At 40.8% G+C, this 12,500-nt stretch overlaps 2 protein-coding genes across 2 annotated transcripts in view; one reads left to right on the top strand and one right to left on the bottom strand.

Annotated features, from left to right (window-relative positions):
• Positions 1-3,095: 3,095 nt before the first annotated feature.
• Positions 3,096-8,236, bottom strand: shox2 (shox homeobox 2; the record flags this gene model as incomplete). The annotated part of the gene is made up of 5 exons (XM_080844663.1): positions 3,096-3,389; positions 3,891-3,979; positions 4,334-4,391; positions 6,519-6,727; positions 7,987-8,236. 5 exons carry the CDS (start codon positions 8,234-8,236, stop codon positions 3,096-3,098), a joined length of 900 nt encoding a protein of 299 aa, XP_080700789.1.
• A 3,101-nt stretch (positions 8,237-11,337) lies between these two features.
• The window catches only part of LOC308369983 (uncharacterized protein), a gene marked incomplete at its 3' end in the record, with an annotated part of 71,257 nt that continues 70,094 nt past the window's right edge, over positions 11,338-12,500 (top strand). The window contains exon 1 of the mRNA XM_080844542.1: positions 11,338-11,420. The remainder of the gene's footprint in view (positions 11,421-12,500) is intronic.

Genomic DNA, 12,500 nt, shown 5'->3' on the forward strand with positions numbered 1-12,500 from the left:
GCGTCGGAACTCTGCCCAAAAGCCAGATCCACAAGCACTCTTTACTCAATGCACCGGTTAAAGTAACATTAATTAATAGCTTAAGAAATTCTGCTCTCCTGTTGAAATCTGCAGGGGGAACGTCACTTAATGGAGTGCTGAAAATAAGGTCCGCGTTATTTGTTTAATACAAAATACAGTAGGCATCTCGCAATGTGAGAGACTAGCCTTGCGCTGTGTCTCCGCAGTTAAGTGGGTGTTTAGCGCTCCCGTCCTGGGGAGCTTATGTGGGGAACTTCACTGGGGAAAGGGACGCATTGTCGACCCAAGGGTTGCAGCAGGGCTCGTTTCCTTTCTAGTGCCGTGGTAACTGGAATGGAATCATATTGCATATAATTAAAGTGAATTGAAGTGAATTAAAGTGAATTGCACGTGTTTCACCGACATTATTAAGCACCATTAGTTGTAACTAAAGATGAATTATGTAGCCTATCGTTTTAAAATGTTTAAGCATTATGCTTTAAAGCGATTGTGAGACGCCTACTCTTCTAGTAAGCTTGCAAAGGGCAGTTTAGTGACAATCTAGTTGTATGAATGCAGTACAATTGCGCACACGCTTTTATGCAATTGCAGTGATTGTAAATCGGCACAAATTAACAATTTACATAGCTTAACAGTCGACATTTTTTTTCCAAATCAGGAAGGTGAACATTAACTACTGTGTCGATGCTGATAGAGACAAACAACAAATCCAGTCATAAACATGCTTTTAACACTGTCAATGACGTTGTATGCCTACGTGGCCGTACCACTTGACGGGACAGGCTATACCTTCTCTAAAGCCTAAAGAGATACTTTCGTAAGGTGGGTCTAGACCACTGTTAGCAATACCTTCACACAGTTTTCATATAAAACAAACGGTTTAGAATTTGAGAATGTTGTGTTAGTGTGTGGGCATATGAACTGACTGCAATGTTAGTCCAAGATTTGTGTTGCTATTTTGTGCTTCATAAAATAAAATGAAAAAATGTCGGTCTAAATGAATTAACTGTTCATTTTTAATTGCGAATACAAATTTATGAGTATACTATCTAGCCTACAGCCGTCTTTATTTGGGATCTTTTTTAATTTGTCCTCGTAGTATTTCTTTCTAATACTGATCACCTGAGCGCTGCAATCGGAGTCATGCCCATCATCCTCATCTCACGCATGCACACAAACCTACGCGAATGACCATAAACGATTCCAGAAACACCGACACAAGTATGAAGGTACGTGTAGGAAGGCGTCTTAGGGGAGCTCTTAAGAGATGGTCTGGGAAACATTAGTAGAGAAGTAAACAACTTCACACCTTTCAAGTCTTCATAAAACGCCAAGAGATACTGTTACTGGGAAACGCACCCCTGTAGCCTACTTGGCCTCCAGCTCATGAGACCCCAAAAGGGTTTACTGTTGTGGATTAATTGGCAATGCCCGTCACATCATATGTGAAATTCTATTCGACATTTAACCATGGCTATGACCATTTTTAACAGAATATTGCGGTTGATATTTCAGAGTGATTAATCGCCGCAGCACTCTAATCTCCAGCATGCGGAACATCATGACATACCAAGCGACTTACTTTGCGTAATCAATTTCAAACATTACATGTAGTTTATTATGCTACCAGCAAAGCCAAATTATATCACATTGTTAACGATTTGGTATTATTATACTAACAACATCTTATCAGACTCTACACATTGGATTGGTTATTATAAATGGTACGCAATGTTTTATAGGTATTAGATATAACATACCGTGAAACCCGATGGCTACAGAAATGATAGAAGTGCAAATATACATATTTGTAATATATTTCATACAGAAGGAACAACGCTGTTGTAGAAAAGTTTTTTGTTGATTTATTGTACTGTGACTTGAAAACGTCGTGGTCAGGTGAGTTCACGTTTCACATTTAACATAAAATAATTAAAAATGCCAAACTGATTCAAATGACATGTAAGGAGTCCCTTGATTGCTGCAGAGGTACGTTTTACTTTCAACGTTATAAAAACATCAACATTACATAGATAATCCACATGGTTTAATCACGAAGAAAACTCAAACATGAAAACCCAAAATGTTCCCACAAAATGTTTGTGAAGCACAAAATAACCCAAATAATTTTGTATCTTATGTATTAACATATTTTACATATTCCCGTACCATATCACCACATTTAGTAACTTGGGAGGAAGCTGTTTGGTCAAATACTGTATCACTGTTACAAGACCTTACATTTGGACTTCAGTTTATGTGGACACTTTGCTTTGAATGGAGAATCTGGTCGCCTGGGTAAAATTCAACACACTTAAATAAGCCCAATTAAGTCCTTTCGTGGTGTAGGCTTGCTTTGACCAGATTCACTTCACCCATCGCTGACATCCCTTGGCTAAACGCCCCGAACCCCGATAATACTCAAGTGCTTTAAGTTCCTCAATTGGCAATTGTCCATGAACGGAGCCATGGATATGAAATGGCGTTTAAATTAAGTCATCCGTGAGGAAAGAAATTCATGCAACACTGTTTTGGTGTGGGTCTCATTTCGCAATGAGAAAACACCGTCCAGATTCATCTTTCATGGTTTCTCTGTTGTTCTTCACAAATATCCACGTTTCCTTGGTGAGGGGAAACTCGTGTTTCAAATAAAACGAGGCCAGCCTCTATATTCAAAGTCAACTAATGATGTATTAAAGCAACACTGCAGAATAGTTCGCTTTGTCACACAGAGTCGAACGTCCCAGCTGCGTTATTTACTCGTCTTTGTAGACATCTCTCTTCTCCTTCCTGCCCCGTCGCCACTCCGTGTCTCTACAACTCCCTCTAAATAGTGTAGCTGTGTAAACACACGGTGGAGAATCCAGAGTTCTTGTCCATTTCACAGTTTATTCGCTTTGTTTATATTTCATAAATAGCCTATCCGTGTAGTTGTCCTATGCTTGTTTGTCCTTCGTGAAACATAAATAAGGTCCTTGTTTTGTGTGTAAAAGTGTAGGCCAGGCGCTTCCGTGCTCTGCGCCGCCGCCAACCCTCGGCCCGGGGCGCAAGACGTTTTGCGCGCATGCCGCATGTCACAGTCCAAGCGCGGCCGCGTGCTTTTTGGCCTTCAGTCTCAGGTCTGCGATGCTGGAGTTCTTGTTGCTGTTTTTGGCCATTGCGGCCGCCGCCACCACCGACGCGGCAGACGCAGATTCCGCTGCCAGCGTCGCCAAGGGCAACCCAAATGGCGGGGCGGGAAACATCATGTAGGGCGCGTGCGCCGCCAGGTGCGAGTGCAGGTGATGGTGCGCGTGGGCCACGGCGCTGTCCAACTGCAGTTGAGCCTGCACCTGAAAGGAGAAGGGCGGTACGTTGCAATGACTATCCTACGGACGCACGGATGGGGAGAGAGGGAGAAACACATTAACTTGATAAGAGGCCCGCCTGTTATCGATTCAGCATTAATGTTGTGGGTGAAAATGGTACCATAGCCTATCTTTAACCACTGTGAGGTCATTGGTCTAGGTATGTCTACGGCTGCACATATAATGTTAGGCATTCCATCCAAGTGGCCTTAAGTCGTAGGGAACAAACGAATTATATAATGCCTATGCCTACAATTTCATAATGTACATTACTGAGAGAAGATATCACATACAGAAATTAGGTCTGTATTTTGATTATACAGTTTGTTGTCAGATGGGCTATAGACTTCCGGCCTAAACAGCCTAATGAAATTTGATCCTAGAAAGAGTGTCAAATGACAAGTGCAAATGACAGCACTTTGAAAACCAGTCTCCATCCCACAACAGTTGGACGCGGCCGGTGCCAAGGCGACACTCTGGGCATCCGATTTGTCAAAGACCACAGGCTTGAAAGTGACTTGCCTGTTGGAATGGCATCCGCAAAGCTCCCACGTTGACATATGGCGCGACACGACATGCTTCAAACTGATTCGCAGCCCCGATGAGTACTCCTGCAAAGAGACGGAGTTTGAGTTGATGTTCAGCTGCCGAGCTGTTGGGACCTCAGCGAAAAGAGTCTCTGGAAACATTAAACACCGACTCCGAACTACATGTTTACACCACTGTTTCTCTTAATTTAACAATACTGAAATCAAAAACATCATCGGCCCGAACCTTTCAACCATATATCATGTGATTTAGATGTCAGTAACATCCTAATCAAAATATTTAGGCTACCTAAAGCATGATGTAGCCTCATTTTAATGTTAAAATGTCATGTTTAAAATCAAAACATTTCCTTGACTGCATCTTCCAATTTGCTTAGATGAAATGAAGCACGTAAGAGACTGGGAGTTTAAACGCACCTTTGTGTAACTGATTTTCCTGCTTTCTGCACTTGGCCCTCCGATTTTGAAACCAAACCTGCGGGGAGAGACATTAATTAGTGGCTGTGATTGACAGGTGCTTGTGAGGGCACGTGTAAGTCCTCTCAAAATGACAACAACCGCAGAAAAAAAAAACACTATCCCAGAGGAGCACTGAAATATTCATGCCGCTTCACCCCAGATTTTAATTATTACATTTACAACACTGGGGCGGTAAAGTGAAATTGAAAACGGCCAGTTGACCACAAAAAAAACGAAATCACAAATTGAATAAATAACCGGGAGAGAGAGGACACGCTTGATCGAAACGTGCAGGCCGAATTGCGCTATAATAAATAACCTTCTCAGCAGTGGGTTTCATCTTTCAATAGATTACCATCCCAGAAGAACCAAATTGACTCTCTGATATCGAATAGCAGCATGAGATTTCAGTTTTGGACATCTGAGCCGAGCGATCTGAGGAGAGTCCCCTCATTAGTGGTCGGTTAAATTAATTACCTTTATCTGCAAGGAAATTTATGTTACTGATGCGTTTAATGCACTGCAGTTTCGTTTAATTACTATCATAACATGTCAAGTACAAAGCCTTTTTGAAGATACGTGTTTTTTTTCTCCGCTGTAAATTTTCTTTAGAAAACGTTGTTATTTTTTGTTATGAGTATAGCCCTATCTGAGCTGGCAGATTAGGCTACTCATTACTATGTTAATCTACTCTGAGTCCCCCACAGCGCGTTGGATAAATTAACCCACAACACAGTTTATCAATTTCACTTTACTGGCTTTTACAAAGAATGTTTCATCCCTTTAACATAAATAGTCTTGGCTGATCAATATGAATATGTTTTTGTGTTGTCGATATTTATAATCGATCGATACTCCTATTGCACTGGCTACGACCGGTGCAAAACCCGACCAGAGGGCGCCTAATGATCTCGTTCATGTCCAATATTATCTTCCTTCTCTATCAAAATACAGTGACACATTAAATGACAGCAACCGCTTAGACCACGACGATGAGTGTGGCAGTTTTATTATTTTGATACAGAGAACACAAGGCACACTGGATCTTTATTTGCAAAAAATTATACATAATTTATGTAAATCCTAAGCTGTGCTCCCTACTCTCCCCGTGTTTGGGACACAATACACGCTGGTGAAATTCCAGCTAGCGTTGGGTGAAGCGGCAGAAAAAGCCACTCATTTAACTTTTTCTTCGCGGAGGTCTTTATCGTCTGTTTTATAATAACCAGAAAAGACGTATAGGCCTACAACGAGAGGACGAATAATCCCCTTCTCGTCCCCCTGTGCTGGTTTTGTGCGAACGACAGAGGCAGAAAGCAGATATTATTCCTTTTGATAAATCACATCAGAACCAACGTATGGTCATTGTCATTATGCGGTTCAATTTCCCTTCTCCTATTACAGATCTTCTACCTCTGACGAAGGGGCTTATTATGTTTCTGTGCAGATGGTCTTTCCCAATATAAAAAGAAAGAAAGAAAGATGGAAAGAAAGAAAATCTATTTAGCTTGCAGATGTCTGTTAAGCCGAGAAGAAATTAGAAATGTGTGTTTCAAAATTCCATGCATTTATGTGAACGTTTTACTGTAAACTGATTCAGTGGCCTAGTCCATCACAAGACCAACACCATTCAAAAATAAGCACTTTAGCCGTAAATTGTAAATGTTTACAGACCCACACACATTTATCAACCAAAACCGTACAAACTGCTTTCATGGTCTGTTGCACGTCTAACTTCAATGTTTTAATGCTTTTTTTTTTTCTCAAAACCTAGGACTTTCTTTTGCCAGTGTCAAATCAGCGGATTTGTTCGCGTCCTACCGAGGGTTGGTGTCTGTACGGCACATCAGAGGGAAATGCTGAATAGCCATGAATAAACCAGGCGCAGAGTCAATACATCCTCCTCTCCAGAGACTCAGCGTGCTCCACGCGGCAACATTTTAACGAGAGGACATTTCTCTTTTATTCCATCTTACTCTCTTTATCAAACACCACTCGGAGAGGAACTCGACATCATTTTATATATCCCCCCCGATCTACTGCATCCATGCCCGCGTATTGCCAGCCCAGACCCCCCTTGGTACACGGGCTCCAGCCAAATGCAGCGTTACAAATCCCCTTAAAACAAGAGAAAGCTGCTTACTTGGACGCGGGCTTCCGAGAGCCCCAGTCTCTGGCTGAGTTCCTCCCGCATGAAGGCGTCCGGGTAGTGCGTCTCGTCGAAGAGCCTCTCCAGCTCGTTCAGCTGCTCCAGAGTAAAGTTAGTCCGACTCCTCCGCTGCTTGATTTTAGCTTGGCTCTCGTCCTCCGCCGGTTTAGAGTCCTCTTTTCGTTCTTTCATATCCGCGTTGCCTTCACAGGGGGAAATAGAATGAAAAACGAAATGAAAAGAGAGAAAGGTATATAGGAGCGCAGGGAAATTCGGAGGTATTTCAGGGGGAATAGCAGCTAAGGGCCTTGACTTTCAGGCGTTGTTGGGACAACAGTGAAGTCCCCACATGGGCAACCTTTAAAACGATCACATGGCATTCCCCTCAGCATCACACAGATCGGTCACTGATGTTTTGTAGTCCTGCAGAGAGGGCTTAAATTATTTATTGCTTATACATATGCATAAAGCATTTTAGCCCAACATGGCCACGACATGCTTATTACTGTTCGCATTTGGAGCAAGCTGCGGGTTAAAAGCGCTGTATCCTCACAGTCACTTCAATAACAAAACACTTCAATGCTCCCAAGCAATGTCGATTGTCTGTGGAATAATTAGCTCTGTAAGGAACCGTACCTCCTACCTAGTTATTTCTTAGGCGACATAATATATGTCATAATAATAATAATAATGATAATAATGATAATAATAATAATACTAATACAACGACTAGTATTATCTTGTTACACAGTTCATATTTAAATGTTCTCTTATTCCAATGGCAGCAATCTTAACGGGATGCTGATTAGACAAATGAATATCATATTCTTGAATTAAATACATCTTAAATTATAATTGCATCATCCATTATTATAAATCTGCGTGTATTTATTGTAAACTGGACATATTTTTTAAAGCTTGGTGTTTGCATCTCTGAGGTACAGCAAAGACAATTTACAGGTGCGTCCAGCCATTTTACCTGTGCTTTTACTGATGCACTTACTGACATATATACATCGTTTTGTATTAGCCTATAGGGGTTATTTTTTAATATATATATTTATTACATATTCTATATTTTATACATATATATGGAATGTGCAACTGACTATTGGCACATTTAATCTGATGCAAGGTCAGAGTTAAGAACTAATAATTGAAGGAAATTAAGAAATTATTCACGAACTCAACGAGTGCATGGCAGGTAAAACAAACCGATAACGTGCTTCTTACTATTTTTAAAGAACTTGTGATGTTGTGTTCCATCCTAGGAATGTCTTTCTCATATTTATATGAATTAGTTAAAAATCTTTCAGCCCATTCTGCACTTCGAACCAAACAACAGCACGACTAAACTAAATACACCAGCCGAATACATGCACAAATCCATTTATTTCTAATTTAGATGCCATTGTTGAAGAATGTCTGACATTCTTAAAGAGCATAAAATGTGTGTATTTACCGTCAATGAGTTTGGGGCTGCTCGCATCCCTCATTCTCTCCGGCCCGAGCATGTCCGGTTCCCTGCCTGGCGATCGCGCTCCTCCCCGTGCTATAGCAGTCACCTCCTCGCGAGTGGGTTCGGGATTAAGACCTTCCCTGCCTCGTACCGATGCACCGGTCTCGAGCACTTCCCGGTACGTGATCACTTCCTTCTTCTCCTTCACTTTCTGGTCAAAAGATTTGGACACAAACGCGGTGAGTTCTTCCATCACTGCTCCAGTTTAAAAAAAAAAGGTGCTCTCCTCTCGCTCTCGCTCACTCTCTGTTTCTCAGTTCCAGAACAACAGCCCGCGATAAGACATCAATAGTGTTTCGTTTTTGTCGACGTAAATGTGAGGTGATGTCGCTGGCAACTCTCGAGCCCGTGTTCTGCTAAACGTACTAGATCTCGGCCAATTCTTCTTGTGCGGAGTAGAGACCTGCTGGTGATCTGCTATTGAAGTCACACTATTTATACTTCGCATCGCCTGCCCCTTGATCCGTGCAAATTACCTCCCCTCAGGAACCCGGGAAGAGTCCCCTTTTCCTCAGCTCGCGCTCTGACAGGGTGGGAAAACCTTATCAACCCCTCAGATTTCAGATCATTCTTACGAGGTTGCCATTGGCCATTTATCCGAGATTGACAAGACGGACAAATTAATTGAATTAAGCGTGCCTTCGTTGCTATTGTCCCGAGTTAGTTTTTGAAATATCAGGGAGATGGGGAGGATCTCTGCAGGGGTGTGGCCAAAACCGAAAATGACAAGCCCGTGCAGAGGGGAACACATGGACACGGAGCCTCCTCAACATCTTTTTGAAGTGCGGGGGAAAAAAGAGACAGCGACAAAGACACAACCGGGGCAAGGTAAAGAGCTGACGGACCGACATGCGAGGGAAGCGCGCATGGTAAATAAGCGTGACATGGATACAACACACAGTAACACTGGCGTAATGAGTCATTTTGGCCTTCCTTTTTCAAAAGGGATTTCAGAGGCATACTTACCAGTCAGCTGGATCAGCTGTGACACATTACACTTTCTCCTAATTTTCCTTACAACTAATAAGACAGTTGGGATAGGCCTTGTGTGTGCTCAAAACCTTAAACCTACAGACCTACAATGATAATAATACTAATAATACTAATAATAGTAATAATAATAATAACAACAATAATAAATAAGTATAATGATAATAATTATAGCAACATCAACAATAATAAACTATACAAATAATAATATTAATATTAATAATAATAATAATGTGTTTGTTTGTTTTTTCCATTGACTTGGCGGTCTATCATGTGATAATACATTGCATTTAGTGCACGTATTGTAGGCCTGTACATCCCATGGTTATCCCAACACAAACCAATCTGTGTTGGTTAGTTGACATTCTACAAGTCTCGTATTTGAATGGAAAAGCGTTTTTTAATGGTTCATATTTTCTAAATCTCTGAGGACTAGCCTACTGCAACTCATACAGGATGATAATCTGCAGCTAAACGATTCATTAAGGAGTGTTTTATTGTGACGCGTTGCCACTGGGTCTGTTAATTATTTTTGCCTAAGCATAATGCCTACTGAAATTATTCCACATTTGCTAAATAAATAAATAATTCCCGACTCGCTATGAAGGTAACTGTGTGCCGTGGGGGATATAGCGATTTAATCCAAATAAAACAATATTAGCTACACTAAGAAACGGGATAGGCCTGCAGCTTTAAGATCATTTGCAATTGTGAGGCAAAATTAAGCGCGTTTTATTGATTATCCATAAAAGTGCTATTTGCTCTTGCTGGTTTCCAATAGTTCACACAATTAATTATTTATACGGGCTGCTCTCAAGAATCGCGTGCGCTCATTGTTTTCTTTGCTGTTCTCACGAGGTTCTCGATTCCCTATCTTATGGGTCTACCTGTTCATGCTTATTATGGGATTTAAATTAGTTTGTGATTATCCATGTCACCCCTTAACAAAAACGGAGCGCTCCGTTAACGTGCGCATCCATGTCTCACTGCAGGCTACAACTTAATAAAAAAAAAGCTCTTTCAGCCTGCAGTGTTTGACTCAATCGGTCCAAGTCCGTGTTCCTGTCTGTGCGACGTGAACAATGTTTTATTGGCCTATGATGATATTTGATGTTTTCTTAATGATAGACGTAGCCTACTGAAGACAACATTCATAACATTAAGACAACATTGAGAATTCCTTTAGATTTCCTTGCCTTTACAAATTCAATGGAGCCACATAAAAGTAAAAAAAAGTGTTTTTGTCTTGCTTTGTGTTTTGTGGTCGGCGTAGAAACAAACCGAGAAATTGGCTAAACAGCGTGTAAAGACTGTTGTCTGTTTGGGTTTGAGTGCATTGTAAAGCCCGATTCCACCTTCAGATAAATACTTTCACAACAAATGGTGGAAGCTGGCAACGCCAGGGTGTACACAAAATCTTGTGTTTTCTTGTAGCATTTTTATCTCGATAAACAATTGGTCTTGCACGGTCAAAAAAAATAAATATAGGCCTACACATCATTATTCAAAAAATATAGCCTGTACAGATTTTTGCGCAGAGTAGAGGATGTCTAATGGTTACCGACAGTAAGCGTACCGGCTAATGGGCTCTAATCGTCAGACGCAGGACAAGTTGTAAACATAATGTTGAAATTATATTTTTTGGGGTTTATGAAGTTCAACTCCTCGATACTAATTAGTCTTTATCAATGACGGTAGCAAAAGTATGTATCAATTACGGTAAACAATATTTTTACAGTAATTTGGCTGGATCATCATGCGGCAATTGCTGTAAATACTTCCTTTGCTTTTTATTGCAGTCTTTTTTGTCTGTGTTTCATTTGTCTTATTCGATTTGCACTTTTTCAGCTTTCAGTGACCACGCAGATGACATGATAATGGACTTCAGGACTCTTCCTTCCTGACCTAGTTCAGAGTGTGTGAGTGTTTGTGCCTGCCTCATCTAAGCCTCTAATCATGTTCATTTTGGCTAATTAATGCGCCGAGTGCCCAGCACTAACTCAGCTAGTGAGGCCTGGCCCTCTTGACCCGAACACGGAGTTGCCTGATTTTCCAGAAACACTCCAAAACACCAACATCATGTTTCAGTTTTATTACATAGGCTACTATTTATATATCCGTCGTTTTATTATTTAAAAGTAGGCTAGACATTAAATCTCAAAGGCAAACCAGAGGTGAAGACACGAAAAGAACGGACAACATGGTTATAATTTATCAGGGAACGACTACTCTGTTTTTGATTGAATAGTCTGTATTTCTTTTCCATCGATGTTCCCTAGGATCGTTAGTGTAGTCTGCCGAGAAGCGTCTTGAGCTACAAAATCGTGTGGCGCGCGCCGCGAAGGAAGGCACAGCGAAGTGTGTTGATTTTCTGGTGCTTTTATCTGGTGAGAGTTTTGTGAGAATGACCTAAATGAATCATTACGACAACCATCAATAGAAATAAAGCATGCTATTTTGTATTCTACCCGTTTTACCAACGTTATTATTGTCAAGTCGACATTGTTTACAACCGTGGACACTGGGACCATGCTCGGTCTTTCAGTTGTCAGCTATCCAGCAAGCTAGGTGGCTACCCACTTGAGGCATTCAGGGTTGTTTATAAACAATATGATAATTCTTATGATACATTGTATCTGACATGAATTATATTTGTGAAACTGTAACTAAAAACATTAAACAGCTGCATATGTGGATGGAGTTAGCCCGTTAGCTTGCTTGTTTGCTAACAAAGTTAGCTACCTTCGAACTGAATGAAACTCCCAAATCCTAGCTGATAAGTTTAAGTAAGCCCTATGTCAGTCAGTCAATCAGCCAGTTCTTGGTAGAACATATATTTGTACTTATTTATTGTTTCACTTAAACAAAAACGGTACGTGCACAACATTTAGAGTTTGATGTAAGAGCAATTAGTTGACAATACAATGTAGATGAACCTGTCTCCAGTTGTGTCATTATACTTCGTAGGAGAAACGTTTTATGTTAGATCGGAGATGGTACTTCCGTACATGCAATATATAGCGTTACTCCATAAATCGATCTGTATTTGCTTTGTTTGTGATACCTACACGTTGTGTCACCTGTTGTCATTGTAGTGTGGCAGCTGGCTTTATTGGTAGCTTTACATGTGTCCATCCTTCTTGTAAGAGGTGAATGTTGATTATATTCAAGCGATACATGTTTTTTTGTAAAGATTCCAGATGATCAAATGTCAGTCATCTTCCACAAGTGGATATTTTGCTAACAGTCTCTTGCATTGCGTATTTATAGTATTTATATATATATAGTACTTTGAACCACTGTTTGAATCTTTTACTTAATCTGTTGTGCCTGTGTACTTTTATATGTTTCACCGTGGCAGAGTGGGAAACGTACTATCGATTCCTTTGTATGTCTTGACGTGAAGTTATCGACAATAAAGCTACTTTGACTTTGTCACCTCTCTGTCCCTGTCCAAGTGGATATTT

This window comes from Sprattus sprattus (genome assembly GCF_963457725.1).
Source record: "Sprattus sprattus genome assembly, chromosome: 9".
Taxonomy (NCBI): domain Eukaryota; kingdom Metazoa; phylum Chordata; class Actinopteri; order Clupeiformes; family Clupeidae; genus Sprattus; species Sprattus sprattus.